The sequence below is a fragment of the Corvus moneduloides genome, chromosome 6 (assembly GCF_009650955.1).
Source record: "Corvus moneduloides isolate bCorMon1 chromosome 6, bCorMon1.pri, whole genome shotgun sequence".
In the NCBI taxonomy this organism is placed as follows: Eukaryota; Metazoa; Chordata; class Aves; order Passeriformes; family Corvidae; genus Corvus; species Corvus moneduloides.
In genome coordinates, this window is record NC_045481.1 from 25,590,242 (window position 1) to 25,606,407 (window position 16,166).

Sequence of the window (16,166 nt, forward strand, 5' to 3'; positions counted from 1 at the left end):
TATAAGAGGAAAGTCTTGTATCTGTATATATCTCTATAGAATTGTGTTTGTGTGTGTCTGTGTGTCTCCTTGCAATGCCTGTAATAGCTATATCTTTATTACCTTTACACTACCTTTCCTCTGAAGTAATACAGCAAATTAATGTATTTTCCTGTGTTTTCACTAGTATTTTTGAACAAAAAGAGACTGTTTTAAGGAAAATTGCTGGGAAAACACCAGGAAGATATAATACCAGGTTACTTGTGTGACCATGAATGGCTAAAGTGCTCAGAATGGCAAACCACTAATGCCAAAAAAAGCAAAATGCACAGTAGTTAAATAACTGCTGCATTTAAGAATGTTCACACTCAAGATTAATGTTTTAATATGTTATATGGAAAATTAGTACCGTTTGAAATATCTTATCTAAAAGAATTGTATACACAATGACAATGCAGTGTAATAGGATAATCTGAAATAATTTTTGTATGGATAACATCACGTTGAAGTTTGCCCAATTAAAAAAAGGCTAAATGAAAAAAGAGCTAAGATTCCAAAGCATAAATTGTGCTATTTATGTTCATTAAGTATGGTTTGAAATCCTGTCTTAGGGACATCTTGCCTAACTATATATCTCATGCTGCTCAGTAAATGAGAAGAGTATTGATTGGCATATGCTGCTTAAATCGATCACCTTGACAGCCAGAATTACAGTAATCTGTCAGTATTAATGACTGTCTTTCAAGCCTTGATACCTCTCCTTTTGCTTGTCTCGTCTTGCCTCAGTTCTGTTTGAAGTGCATTTTCTTGAAACCTCTGGTTTTGTCAGGGTAGGTACTTTCGTAGGGTTTTTTGTCCCCTGAGTCCAATTTATTGGCTTGATCATGCAATTAGAGTTAAAATGCAACACCAGGGAGCAAAAGTAGGCAGTGTTCTGAGTAACAATTGGACCTCAGAGGTAGTGCAAGCCTGTTCTCAGCCATCATTTATTAGTTACCTGTTGAAAGAATAGGATTGTTTTGCAATGAATAATTCCAAAGCATCACTTTAAATGCCTTTGATTTTAGCCACTAGAGACAACTGATTGAGCCAGCATTTGTGATAGGCTTTTAAACTCTTGCCTTAGTGTTTGTCATATAGACACTTCAAATAACTGCTGGAGAAATACTTGCAGATGTGTGTACCAAGCTGCTGCGTTTGCTACATTTTCATGTAGTGAACATAATTTCACAAAATTTCACTTGGTTTTCATGCATTTTTAATTTGAGGAGTGAGTGGAAGCGTGACATTGTATTGTTGGTCACAACTCTTTGAGTGTGATCATCCAGACAATTCCTGATCCACCAAGTGGTCCATCCATCAGATCCATGTCTCTCAAATTTAGAGACAAGGATATCATGTCAGACAGTGTCAGATGCTTTGCACAAATCCAGGTAGATGACATCAGTTGCTCTTGCCTCATGCACCAGTGCTGTAACACTGTAGTAGAAGGCCACCAAATTTGTACATGATTAGTCCTTAGGACAGCCATGTTGGCTGTCTCAAATCACTACCTTATTTCCCATGTGTCTTAGTATAGCTTCCAGAAAGATCTGCTCCATGACCTTGACGGGCACTGAGGTGAAACTGCCTGGCCTGAAGCACATGTTAAAGAGGTGCAGTTTAAGCGCATGGGTTTAATAATGCTGTTGTTATCACAAGATATCTACAGCGTATTTTAATTAGTAGTACCACTTTATTTATTAGCTACTCTTCCCTAACGAAATGCATGAGACTTTCCTCAAAGTGGTAAAAACACAAAATACCAAGTATGCAAAACTGATTGACTGTAGTAATGTAGTTTTATACTATTAATTGCACTTATAAAGACCTGAGTGCTCTGTTAATGTTGTGGACAGTTGTGGGGGAGACTCAAATATTTTTGTACTGTTTGGAAAAATACATTCTAGATTCTTTTACTTCTACATTCTTTCATAAATATAATTTATCCAACTGAAGGAGAAATATTGGTTCTACTGATTTCTCTACAAAATATGCTGGTGGCATTCTCCTTTAGCATAGAAGGAGGACAGTGATCTATCCTGAAAAGCAGTGATGTGCTTTATCAGCCTCCTAGAACTTCTGAGTCTGGATATGTCAGTACAGATCACTTGACAGAAGGGAATTTTTCTTTGTTACAACATATTTTTAAGGGAGAAAATTTTTGTATACTGTAAGCTGAAAGTTAGTAGTGAAATTGCTCATTATAAAATGTGTTTTAGAAGTCTATAAATCCCTTTCTTAAACAAAAATTTGCAGAGAGAAGGCTACAAGTTCTTAAACTGGAATGAAAAAGATAAACTAATCCATTGTTACACAGAGTTGATTGCCTTGTGTGTAACACAAAGTGACAGGTTTTTTGTTAATACCTACTTAACCTTATTAATTAATTAAATATTTGGGGTAACAAAAGCCCTTTGTTAAAATGTTATGGCTCTTGCCCCCTTAAGGTGTTAAAATTCATACAGATTTATTTGATGCCTCTCAGAAGTCTGTGAATAAAAGCCTGGAAGATTAAACAATTTTTCCTGATATTTCTAAGATGTAAAGAAAGAAATGTTTTTAAACTATTTAAGCCCTGTTTTTACATTGCAAAAAACCAGCATTGTGTATTGATTTAATCCTTTCTTGTTATAAATTCTCATAATAGATAAGGGATGTGCAAACAACTTGCAATATTTGTATGTTAAAACACAAAAACCCACGTATATATAAAAATAAGTATATGGCATTGCATTTGGTTGATTCTGATATTTAAATTGGTAGGAAATGTGGGAGAGTATTTATAACAATCAAAACTGGCAAAACCGTAATGGACGTGAGATAGAGTAATGTTTTCAGATGAGTTGAATAAGATATTGGCAAACTGTTTCTGCATCATTCTGCATATGGTAATCAAAACAGTTGGGGCATGCTTTCCAGTGCCAACAGAGAGATTAGAAGATGATAGGTACCAAAAAAAAATAGATTAGTAGAAACTAGCACATTGGTTGGCTTTGTCCTCCTGCAGGTCTGTTATTTCAGTTACTGAAAAAAGGGCTTGTATATAATACCTGGTGGTATGTGGAAATATCTAGCTGGAGATTGAATGTACTTCATGTAAAAATATTCACCAGGGTCAAAATTATAACACCAAAGGTTATAGTTTATTCCGTATGTGCCACAGACGTAGTAGGAAAATGGAATAAGCTAACATAAAGCAAGGATTAAAAGTTAGTGTTACAGTAATTGGAATTACCATATGGCAGTCTGAAGGACATGAGTCCTAATCATAGCCTGGCCAATCAAATTAATCTCAATATACTTTCTAGACATTGAGAAAATAGTTTAATTGCCGATTAACTGCATCTGAATAGATCCATGGGTCACAAATACATCTCTCTCCTTCTGAATGCTTCTCCTCCCAAACACAGAAGAATGCATGCTATTAGAAAATCACTTAATTTCGGCTTGCTAAACCATAGTTACCATCCATCTGTTCATGCCAATTGTGGAAAAAGGTCAGTTTTCAGCAAAGCCATGCATTTCACAGAAGGTATGTGAAGTGAAATTTCACAGGGGACATGATGGATCCTGATTCTTAGTGATAAACCTTAGGGGCCAGCAGGGTTGGCATATGGTTCAGCATGATATGAAGGCTTGGGTTCCCTGGCTTCACTTCTTTGGCGTGGAACTGATAAAACCTGGCTCTTAAGTATTGTTTCACTGGACACCAATCATGGGCAGCAGGAACTGCCCACTTAACTCTCTGTGGGAAGGAAGCCCAGGCTGTGTTCACAATAGTACCATTGTAGTGCTGCAGACTGCTCTCAACAGCTTGACAGCATTTGGGAGGAGGGCGAAGGGGCTGCTTTGCTAATTGCTGTTCAAAATAGAAAAAGAGAGAAATATCTGAAAATTCGTATTTGTTTTCTCTATTTAAATAGAAGCCTGACTTTGAGTTTTAAAAATGATTTTTAAACTTGACTTTGCTGCCCTCCATAGAGACTTGTAAGTAGATTATCTGCTATTGGTACTGCAGCAACCCAAGGTAAAGAGAAAACCTTCTCATTAACTATAAAATTTTAAAAAGGTAGTTGTAAAGTTCATTAAAGGACATATTGGAATTAATGACAGAATTTCTCATTAGAGAAGTTTCTTTTGTTACTAGTAGTGTGGAATGGCAAATGAACATGTACCTGTATGTGCAGTTTTTTTACTGGACAGTATTTAATACTAATATAATTTTTGTGTAATTTTGCAGTTTGTAGTGATTTCTTCATGAAAAGACACTTGCTGTTTTTCTCATCAATTAATATGTCTATATTTGCAGAGAAGGTATTTAAAGTAGAAATTTAAATATTTGAATGCATGAAAACAGTAAGCTTAAGCATTCATGCTAATACCAGAGAGAAGAGAACTAGTTTTGCTTCCGTGTTCTTTACACCTATCAACCTTAGTTACTTGAGTTAAAACTGATGTAATGCCAGATGTCAAAATGAGGATAAATCCCTCTCCCAACATCAGGAGTTAGTTTGTGTGATTGCAGTTCCCCTCTGGCCTGTAGTATTCCATGTTTGTTGCAGTTATCACTTCAGCCCACACCTTAACATCATCTCTCGTTGGTCTGTTTGGTACAACAGCTTTAATAAACTTCAGTCCCATGGCTGGTGGCCCTGTGCCTCCCCTACTGCCTCCTGCAAACCCACAGCTGCCAGGTGAGCGCTTCTGTCTGACCACAGGATCAGCGCTCCATCACTCCAGAGAGAGCCTGAAGCAGTGGCAGCTGTAATGGGCTTCAAAACAATTAGCACAACATACCTTATAGATTCATTGATTCCCATCTTGGATACATTAGTAAGACAAATCCTCCCTCTAAGTCAGGATGGGAATTCTGCCTACATATGGGCTTCAGCATGGTTTTCTTCACTGCTTTGTTTTCATGTCCTTAGCCTGTTACTAAAACATGGACAAGTGGAGTATTTTTAAATACTGTCATCATTCATCCAGCCACCCAGCCAGAGTTATAGTGTTGTCCTTCCAATCCTGCTAGCCATTTGATCTTCCTTTTTAACTCCATGTTAAAATGCAGTTCATGGTTTGTAGAACCAACAATACACTGTAAATGGTGCCGAAACTGGTACTTTCTTCTATATGTTTGTATTAGTATGCTCCTGCTATATTTCAAACAGATAATTCATTGAATGCCCATTCTTCCTCTTACTGCAGAGTAGATTATATTTAAGTCGAGATTAATGGATAGATTCTGATGTTAAAACCCAGTCTCTGAGCCTGTCATTCCCTAGAGGCATATAGTGCATTAGTTTAAGCCAATGTGCTGCTTATCATAGATACTCTGACACTGTCTTAAATGACAGTTTACTGTACTTTGTAGCTGCTTACTCTGGTAATAAAATCACTATATTGTGTTCTTGATAATTACAATATTAAATAGAAACTTAATTGGATTACTGCACATTTAGATACAGATAGTTCTTAAGTAATTGTCCACTGTAAAATTTCTGATACTCATTTTTTCTCTCATGCAGTGTGTTCTGTCAGAGTCTAAGCTTAATATGTTGTTCAGTCACTTTAGATGAAAAACTGCTGAAAAGAAATCTGCAGTGGGATGTTTCGGTGCAAAGGCGTATCTTCTGTCATACAGGTTTTCACTTGAACTTCTTGGTTTTTAAATCCTTCCATAAGATGCTTTCGTTTGCCAAAGTCCTTAAAATAAAATAACTTCTGGGTTCTACAGAGTTGAAGAATTTGATAAGTAGTATTTATTTTGATTTTTTTTCCCCTTAACTTTGAAATTGCTAGAAGTCTGAGCATAATTTTTGTCATTTTTGCTGCCTAATCAGATGAAGAGAATTATAATTAATTCAGTATTTCTTTTTATATGATTATCTTAAAAAGAACCCCAACTTTTTTATATAATTGGTTTTTATATAGTTCATATTCTAAAGAATATACTGAAATTAAAATTTATTTTAAGTTCAGCTCACTTGCACTTTAATTCTACATATCTTTATAAGCCTTCTGTAAAGGAGCTTGGTGCAGAGTGGTTACATTTTTCATTTCATAATTGAGTGTTTTAAGTGGTTAAGCACAATCCAAATTTTATCCAATTCCAGCTTGTGTTAATGGTGCTCCACTCACACTGCCTTAGCACCTGTTATGGATTTTGAGTCATCTGGCAGCCCGTGGGACTTAGATAAAGAAGTACCAGGTGTCCTGCCTGTCTCTTAATTGAGACGCAATGTAAACAATATAGACTTGGCAATATGGTTATAGAAATGGATTAAAGCCCAGCTTTGTCTGCACTGATGAATCACAGCTTTTTCTTCCTAGAAGATGTTATAAACCACTGATGAATTTAGCAAGCTGTAAGATCTGGTGGAACAACATAAAAGTAAACAATACAAGGATTTTCCTAGAAGGACAGTGTTGCAGAATGTTAAATGTTTTTTAATGAAAATGCAAGCATCAATTAGAATTTCTTGCAGTAATTTAGCAATTTTGAAACTGCCCACACTGTAAAAATGAAGATTCTTACATAAATTCAAATAAAGTCAAGGCCTTTCAATATGTAGTGTGTTAGTAAACTAGGCAGAAAACAATACCATTGACTTGGAAACACTCAATGGCTGCAACTTTATCTAGCCTACACTTACCTTGCAGGACTTTTAACCATATAACCATGGAGTAGATATAATGTAAATTATCTCCTTTAACTACAAGATAAATAATCTTAAACAAAAAACTCCTCCAAATGGCAAAAGTGCCTGATAATACTTAATTTATCACAGATTTATTTAACTGTTTAGTAGTGTAAAAAATTAGAAGTAATTTTCATTATATTTATTCAAAGAATGATGCAACTATGTTTTGGAAACAAATTGCAATATCTGGAATGATGGGATTAGTTTGTATAGATTTATCTATTATATATTCCCTTATTCTCTTCATGAAGAAATATACCTCAGAAATTGCTTCAAAAAGCCCTTCGCAGTTACAACTGGAGTTGAAAAAGAATGTCGTTTAATATACTAGATAATACATTTTAGGCTTGCTTAAATTCTACAGTCTTGGTCTGTTACTTGTTTTCCATATACATTCTCATTTTATTAGAGAGATATCTGCATTAATTAGTAGATTGTAACATATACATTACTTACTAAATTACTGATTTTGGATAATTAGTAGAGCCCCTTGTGAAGTTTTAAAATGTTTTCACCAAATGCAACAAGTTTACTTTTGAAATACACCTTTCATTTCTCTGAGGTTTATCTCATATTTTTATGAGTAAGAAAATATATTGTTACATTTTATTGCAAAAGAGCTGTCTTGAAAATATGGTTCAGTTGGAAAAAATCACCTTAAAAGACTGTAAAATTTTTAATTCTTTCACCTGTTTAGTAGTGTCAAGCATAGTAATTTTTTTTCTCTTTAACCTAAATAACTTGCATGAGAGATTAAGAGAATTAACTGAATTCTGTCTTATGAATCATTCATGCTGTGGCTAAGTCCAGTTGTATGTGCAGAAGCTTCTTTCATTTAGAGCATAGCTGCCTAAACAGATGTACCTAGCTAAATACTTATTTGCCATTTTCAATATTGGTAGTAGTTAAGAAAAAAAAGAACCCAGACTGACTTTGAGATATCAAGGTGACTTGAGTAAACAGAAGATACAGCTGGAAGAAAAAAACCCTCTTTATTTGTATACTGTGCAAACTAGATGTGGAAATTACTGAAATGCAATAAATGGGAAACACCATGATACCACTTCTACAGAGTAACTTTTCAGAATATAAGAGAACTTTAACTGTTCCTCTCAGTGTGGCCAGTTGATACTCATCACCCACCTACATACAAAACGCAGCTACTTGCAGGGCTTCCAGCACTGGATCAATAGCAGCCCAACTTACATCCTTAACTCTGAGAGCCAACAAAGACTACAAATTGCTGTGACTCAGTATGAGTTCAGCTGGTTTGACAACCACTGCACAGTCTCTTCTTTTAGAGTGAGATTTCCCAGAAAAAATTCCATTTCTGTGATGTGTGGGTTTTGTCCAGTGTTCCTGTAGAAGTCAAATTCTGCTGGGGCTAAGTTTTCCTTTCAGCTTAAAATCTTGATCCTAACCTGTATTTGTTATTTTTATAGGGGAGGCAATTCTCCTTTCACACTTTGATGTCAGGAATTGAAATTTACTAGGAAAAATGTGCCAAATAAAATAAATTCTGAGGTTTGCACACCTTTTTGGGCCAGAGAGCAAAAAATTTAAAATCTCTTACCGACATATGCTATTCACTGTGCTTTACTGTTTCTTTTTTTGCTTTGGTCCCTATTATCCCAGGAGCACTACAGATTTGGTGGTTTTTTTCTATAAAAAATGATGTGTGCTTCTAAATTTGCTGAAGGGGAAAATGTAGTAAATAAGAGAGTTCCTTTTTACGTAGCTTTTCTTAAAATATTGTTAAACTCTTTTATATAAATTGTGTATATGTGCAATTAAAAACCTGTTGCAGGTGTCCATTGATCCTACAAGAAAGTATCTCTAGGTGCAGGATTTTCATTTTCCAGATAAGGATGGAGCAGCAGTTCAGTTTCTGCTTGTCTTAAATTATTTTCCAAATGCCTGGCTGACAAAGTCATACTCTCCACAATCATATCAATATATATTGACTTCTTAGATGATTTTGCTAACAGTTGGAACTGCCAGGGATGCAGCTGCACATGTATTTCTGAGAGTAGTTTGTAATTTAACCTGAAAAAATCCATCTTGCTATTTAGAATTATGTGTTCTAGCTTTTTTTGTAAGATCAGGACAATCATTAAAACCTTGTCATTTTTTCCTAGCTCTGGAACCAAAGCATCTACATACCAATATACAGTAATATTATGGTATACTGCGCATGTATACTGCACGTATATACAAATACGCAAGTATGAGGAGGGAAGATTTATGAATAAAGCTTTCATGAAAGTGTCTTACTTTGACACTGCTGAAAGGGTTGTTTCATAAAGTAAGATTTCTTCTGAATCACAGGAAAAGTGCTCATCTATGTAGTCTAATCATTATGATACTTTTCTGGGAGAGAAGAGTCCCCAGATTCCAGTCCATGCTCAGGAAGCATTTGTTATCAAATGGTTTTTGGAGCAGGCAGTAGAATTTCTTCTCCAGCCCATTTGGGAATCTAACACTTAGTAGTTGTGGTAATAGATTACATTGTTGTGAAGTGCTATATCCTTGAATAAAGTCTTGGAAATTTTATTCTATGTTTAAACTATTTTTTTTCTTAATTTTTTCCAGCCTCAGGTTAATGTCATTTTAGGATTGGTATTCCATCAATGACTGTAGCAGTAATCATGCATCCACTCCTTAACTAAAAAATACTAGATAGATTTATTGTAATGCATTTTAGTCAGCTCTAAAACTGAGAAGTGTAAAGAAGAATGGAAAGAAAATTTGTAGTCAAAATGACACAGTAAATTGTAAAAAATCAATAATCATAGCAAAGGGAGAGTTTGTGGAGGGGATTGTTTGTGGACACTTGCAGAGACCTGATGCCACACGTAAGAAGACACATAGAAGAAAGTGCAAAAGTGCCTTTCCAAAAATGTCAAGATTGGTGAGAGTGACTGCATTAAGTGACTGGAGGCAAGTGGTTTTGGTAAAATTGATGGAATAGGTGTGGGCTATCAAGTTCAAATCAGTAGCCTGCATTTGTGCTAGGGAGTGGCAGACTGGTGGCAATATGTGAGACAATGCACCATCTAAGTAGTATATCCAGAAAGTGGATTCTGCAGTTCTCTGAGTAGGTTATAAAAGGATTAAAAATGCATTTATTTAGGCCAGAGAAAAGGATATGGCAGTAACTTAGATGTGAGGTGAGAGCCTAGGTAATTTGTTCAGGTAGATGGCTAGATGCAGATGTATTTTGCCATAGGAATCTTGGAAGTGATACAATCAACAGAGATGGAGAGCTATTAGGTGAAGACATGAGATGAAGTTTTTCAGCAAGATTAGGCAGAAGTAGGTGATCTGACAGCCAGGCTTTCAGTGCTTGTTCCCAAGTGGAAGTCAACAGGTCTAATAATGGAAAGTACAGTATTTTCAGATAATAGATCTTTTCAGATAATTATTAATATAAATTATTACAGATTTAGAGAATAAGTAAAAGGGATCATAATGCAAATTAAATATTAGCTGGAGTGACTACAACCTGAGTGACCTGTAAAGATATGATTCCTAATTCCTTCTGGTACTGATTCTATTTTTCAGAATAGTTTCTTCTGAGAAAGTATAATGAAGTAATTAGATTTTTTTTGTTACGCTTTTTGCAGTTATGAATCTGCAAGTTTTTAGCTGACACATTTGGGCAAGTGCCTGTATAATTAACGTGTATCTTACATTTTTATCCATTCTGTTTTGTTCCAGTTAGCACCTTCTTCAGAAGCAAAATACTCACTGTTGTTTAAGTGTTTTGTCACTCTCTGTGCCAGTCTTTCTCCATTGGTTTGTCTATGCATCCTTCCCATTCCATCTTAATTGCTGATGCCAGTGGCAACATGCACTCGAAGTAAGGATACAGCTTGCATTGTGCTGTTATTACTAGCCATTGGGTTTGTATGTGCCACTCAATCGGTAAGTGCTAATAAGTCTTTCCTAGAGAGCAGTGTTTTAAAGAAATAAATGTCTAGCCTATTAGAAGTAATGTAGAAATTAGCTACAGTGGGCTTATGGTCACTCTTGCAGACAGTTGCATTCAAATACAGTGTAGCCCTAGATTATCTCAGCTAGAAAAGCATACAGAATTGGAGTTTCAAAATTACTAGGATGTTCTCAAAATATAAATGTATAGAACATAAAAGTATCTCATCTATGCAGTCTCTAATACAGAAACAGAGTTCTTCCGAGGAGAGTGTGTAATTTCTTAGTGCAGAATAGAGCAAGCTTTGGACTTAGCATTTGCCTCAGATTTTTGTTTTGTTTTTAAGGTGGGTTTTGTTTTTAACAAGCTGCAGATGGTTTTGTGGATTGTTAGGATGAGCAGCAACCCAGCTAGCTGAATTACTTTACTCTGGGTGTACTAAGTGTGCATTTGAATTAGACTTCTAGAACTGATACAAGCATATCCTCTTCACTGGGTAACAAAAACATCATTATTGTCCTCAGTCAGCATCTATCTCAAGACTTCTGTATTTGGTTAGGAGATATATACCAAGGCTGGAGAATGAGAATGTCCTTGTCATGTTCAAAGCAGTAACTTTCCTTCATTTTGCCTTATTTGTGTATAAGCTCTGGATATAATAGGATAAACTAAAAGGTTTCCTTTAGAGACCTCTGAAAGTAGAGCATTTTAAAAGCAAGTAGGTGTCTCTACCCTACTTTTTCATGAAACATTTTACCCATTCAAGCAGACTTTTAAAAACAGCTTGTTTTGATAGCAGCCTGTTCTCCTGTGGGCCTTCAGCCTTTGCTTCCTGGCAGCACCTTTGGTGCGAAAAGAGAGTGATCAATTGGGAGACTATCAGTGCCAGCATGCATAGAGTGATAAGTTAACACACCACTGGGAATTTCTAGGGCCCACCAAGATACTTCACTTCTAATGTGCTAACAAGCTCATTTTTCTACCTCTTGCCTCTTCAGTTATTTTTTTTTCTCAGAAGAGCTTAGAAGTTGAGTGCATCAGGCATAATGAAAAGCTCTGTAGGAGGGAGAAGCAATAACCCCATTTTTCCCTTTTCAGCCAAATAGAAAATTAGTTTCTGGTAATACACAAAGGCCAGTATTTTTTGTGCAAGGGGCACTGCTGTGAATCAAAGGACTCTATTAACTGCAGAAAATTCAGCAGCTGTGAATCTCCTCCCCCAATGAAAAAAAAAGTGCTTTTCAACAAGTTGTGAGATATGTAGTATTATTTGGACTTCAACCATCAGTTTCATCCTCTACCACTTATACATAGCCTCTTAAAAACTGTGCTATATTACTGTCCTCTGTTCAGGCTCAATACTGTGTTTATCCCCCAACCTAAGAATCGATACAATGGGAGATTTTTATATTTTCTCTTGTCCCGGTGCTTCTATTAAAGCTTCTCCAAACTGAGGCTTCTGCTGTGGTTTAGCTGTCTCTGGATTCAGAAATAATTCAGAGCATGGATTTTGGAGGGAAAACTGTTTCCCGGTTTCACTATGTAACCAAGTTATGGTCTAAGGAAATATGACAGAAATAATTTTATTCACTGGAACTTTTTTCCAGATAATATAGTCTCTATTTTTTTTCATATTTAGATAGACTGTAAAATCTACAGTAAATATTGTACAGAAAAAACTGCAAAAAATTTAGTAGGAAAAGTTCTGTAATTGTAGAAGTGTAGTTTTGTAAGATAATATGAAGATTATTGTTTCCAGCTTTAATTTGGTGTTGGGAATTTAATTGCTTATCATAACTGAAAATGGTGTCATTATTTATTTTAAACGTTATCACTAGTAATTAAAAGTGTTTATCACATGTAATACAGTTTTTATGTTTGGATTGCTAAAAAATATGTGCAAGATGAGTATTATCTCCATTTCACAGGTGGTGAAATTGAGTCAGAAAGGTAGTTTCCTCACTCTCCCTGATTCCCCCAAAAAGAGCAGCAGACCTGAAATCAAACCCCAGAACTTTAAAGAAACCTATTTTGAGTGCATTCCTCTACAGCATGCTGATTTGTTTGGGGTATTTTTCCAGAAAACAGAACTATGTAAGGAGAAAATTATCTCACTATCTGCAAATAAAATATGGGAAAAAAAGTGGGCACAAGTGTAAATGTCAGGGGAAATTTCTGATCATTCTGTGTTTCTGTAAGATAACTGGAGATGGTTTCCCTCATTCAACATACTGAGTCCAGCTGGAGGACTCTGAAAGTTGTATGAGAAAAGGTTAACTGATTTCTCAGTTGAGCAACTATACAACATGAAGTCAGCATGGTAGTTTTTCTTGATAATTGTATGTTGCTGCCTGCTGCTCTACATTTTGACAGCCATTTCCATAGTTGCTTTCATGAACAGCAGAAATATTCTCTCTTTTTCTCACTCTCTCTGTGCTAACAGCACAATTGGGCCTGCTGGAACAAGAAGCCTGGAGAGGGTTCTTCAAAAACAACACTTCAAGATACCAGTCTCTTGTCAGTCATATTAGAGGGGGAGAACACAGGAAAAAAGAAGTACAGTATTTTACTGTCAGTACCCTGCCAACACCCTGTTAACCAGTATTTAAGGGTCCTGTGGATTCTTTACAGATATTCTTGCTTGTTTTAATGACATAATTGACAAGGTGTTTTTCCCAATACTGAAATTTCACTATATTTATCTTAAAAGTGTGTGTGCGTGTTTAGGGATTATGAAAGCTGTTTATTATGGAAAAGTGCAAAGTCATTTATTTTGTTAATGCTAAGGTATGTTTCATGCTACACCTCCTAAAAATTGAAATGTTTTTATATTTAGTTGTGACCAGAGTACAGGCAAATTAGTTACTTAAGAGAGTATTTAAGTTGCTGTTGTTTGTAAACAATTTCAGGAAATTTTGCATCAGACATGAAAAAAAGTACAGTTGAATCAAAAGGTTTACATTAATCATGTTTATCTTACACTTAATATTATGTCAATGCATCAGACAATATCACAGTCATGTAAAGAATTAAAAATAACTGTGTACAGTTGCTGAAATGCATGATATATATTTAACAAAAACAAGAATTCTGAATTACTAGATACTGATATTTAGCAGTTACAGTACATGGTATAAATTCATCCTTAATTCTTGGCTAAATCAGTTATGAGGAGAGAGCACGATACCTGCAAACAATTGTTCAACATCATCTAGAGCCTACGACATTTGAAGATTTTGCTGCTCAGGTTTTCTGTCCAGCACCTTATCACCATTTGCCCTCAGAGACGGGTAAGAAATAACTAACAGTTCTTATACAATCTTGCTTGAAATGCAGTATCCTTACTTATAAAGACTAAAAATTCAGACCTTTGCACATCATGAAGAGTTACCATTAGTTGGAAAGAACATACATGCTTGAGAATGTGGGCAAAGTTGACTTTAAATCTTTATTCTATTTTCTGGCATCATGAGCCAATGCTTGGCATTAAGATTTGGCAAGATGCTTTAATATAGCAACCGGATCCTGTATTTTTGCAGCAAATTTTATCACAATCCCCTGTATAAAATCTGCATGGAAACGTTGGTACTCTTGCATTTAGGCTAGTTCAGGTAGAAACATTTTAGGTACACCGTCCTCATAAGAAAGTTTCAAGGCTCGCTACATGTTTAGAATGTAAGGTTTTAAACTGAAAATATGAGCCTCGCAATCTTAATTTTGTTCCCAGGTTATTAGTCACAAAGTTGGTTTTAAGGTAATTTTTACTTTCCAGTAAAATACCTGTTTTATAAGAGGATACTGCATTTTTTGTTACTAATAAGAAAATCGGTAAAAGAAAATGGGTAACTCAAGGCCTTCCTGTTCTGACATTTCTTGAACTCCTTATGATTATTTCATTATTTTATTTCCCCTCTTTTTAGATCATTAAATATCAGTTCTGTTTATCTGAAGGTAAGACAAAGTGTCCAAAAAAACCCTTTGTTCCTCTTACTTTTACTAGAGCACTAAGCTTGTAACCAAATTGTATGCAAACTTTCCTTGTTGCCCTTGTTCACACTAAAAAGAATTTCACACTGATTGAAAAATGACCACTACATCATCTAAAAGTTTTAGTCTTTTACTAACCTCAGGTCTGCATGAAGCACTAACACTGGTTCTGGGATTAAGGTAACTAATGATAGAGACAGTTGTTGAATGAGTAACACTTTATTGTGTTGGCCTTTGTTTCTCAGCATGAACAAGTAGTACTGGATGGCAGTGGTGTGTTTTGTACCCTGTACTGTCTTTCATTCATGTTGTAAGACATTCTGCAGTGATAACCTAGGAGAGATGGAGAAGAAAAATGTGTAACACTTGAAATTCCCTGTTCAGAAAAACCTTATTTAATGATAATCAAAGTGCTTCCATGGAAAAACTGTAAATCTAAATTAAATAAATTTTGTAAGAATAATTTGGCAAGTTGTTATCTGAAAATTTGTTTTTCAATTCCAAAATTATATACAGAAATCAATTCCAAATTATACAAGAATTATTATAGGACTACAGAAAGAAGACTGAGAGATGTTAAAATGTTGAGGCTCCTTTACTTTAAAGTATAAACAATAACTAGAAATGAGGTGCAGTTTCAAAGTATAGTAAGTGGTATAATTATGCTAGTGGAAATAGCTGAGACCAAAGGAAAACAAAATTAAAAGTAAGTAATTTAACTAAAGCAGTATAAAAATTAGTTACATAATTTAAAGTATGAAAACATTTGAATATGAAAAATCTGTAACTAGAAACACTAAAAACAAATAAACATTAAAAACAATAACCAGGGATACCAGTCCTTGCCACATTTCCTGCCTAATGGACCTAGTGAATATTCAGCACCAGACATTTTTGTATGGCTTTTTTGTATAGTATATATTCTATATTCTAGTGCACTTGTAGAAGTTCTGTCTATTCATTTTCAGAAGTCTCATTCCAAGCCAAGTCGTTCTGCCCTCTTCCTCTAACTCATTTTTTCAGGGTGAAGCAAAGCTGCTTTTCTGTGCTAGTTTGGTGCACCAGAGTACACTGCTCTACAGTGGCAATTCTTGTATTCTTTTAAATTTGGTATTTTCTAGCATGATCTGAAATGAGGTTATGATTTTTTAGAAACTTGATTTTAACTTAACCTTTCTATCAAAGTTAATAAATTTTCTGTAGGAATCTCATTAATAGGAGCTTGTGATATGTTTCACATCTGCACACTTGCATGTGTGTCTGCATACCATGAAACACGATGTCCTGTCCTGGGAGCCACATTCTTCTGGACCTTGCATTGTGCAGTGGAACTGACCGAGACATCAGTGTCAGGAGCAGCCAGCAGCTTCCTAGGACAGACATGCCAGCACAGTGTGGCCCAGCATCAGATTCAACCTGGCCCCGCATCTGCCTGACTCTCAGCTTTCATTTCAGCCCGGGGAAGCTGGAGGTGCTCTGGCACCTGTTCCATCTGGGGCTCCTGGAACTCTGATACTGAGCTC

General features: G+C 35.5%; 1 protein-coding gene across 1 annotated transcript in view; it reads left to right on the forward strand.

The window, feature by feature from the left end:
* Nucleotides 1-16,166, forward strand: part of RALGAPA1 (Ral GTPase activating protein catalytic subunit alpha 1) — a 130,942-nt gene that overhangs the window by 103,964 nt on the left and 10,812 nt on the right. The window contains 1 exon segment of the mRNA XM_032112672.1: nt 13,822-13,946. Within this exon segment, the coding sequence (XP_031968563.1) occupies nt 13,822-13,946 (125 nt within the window).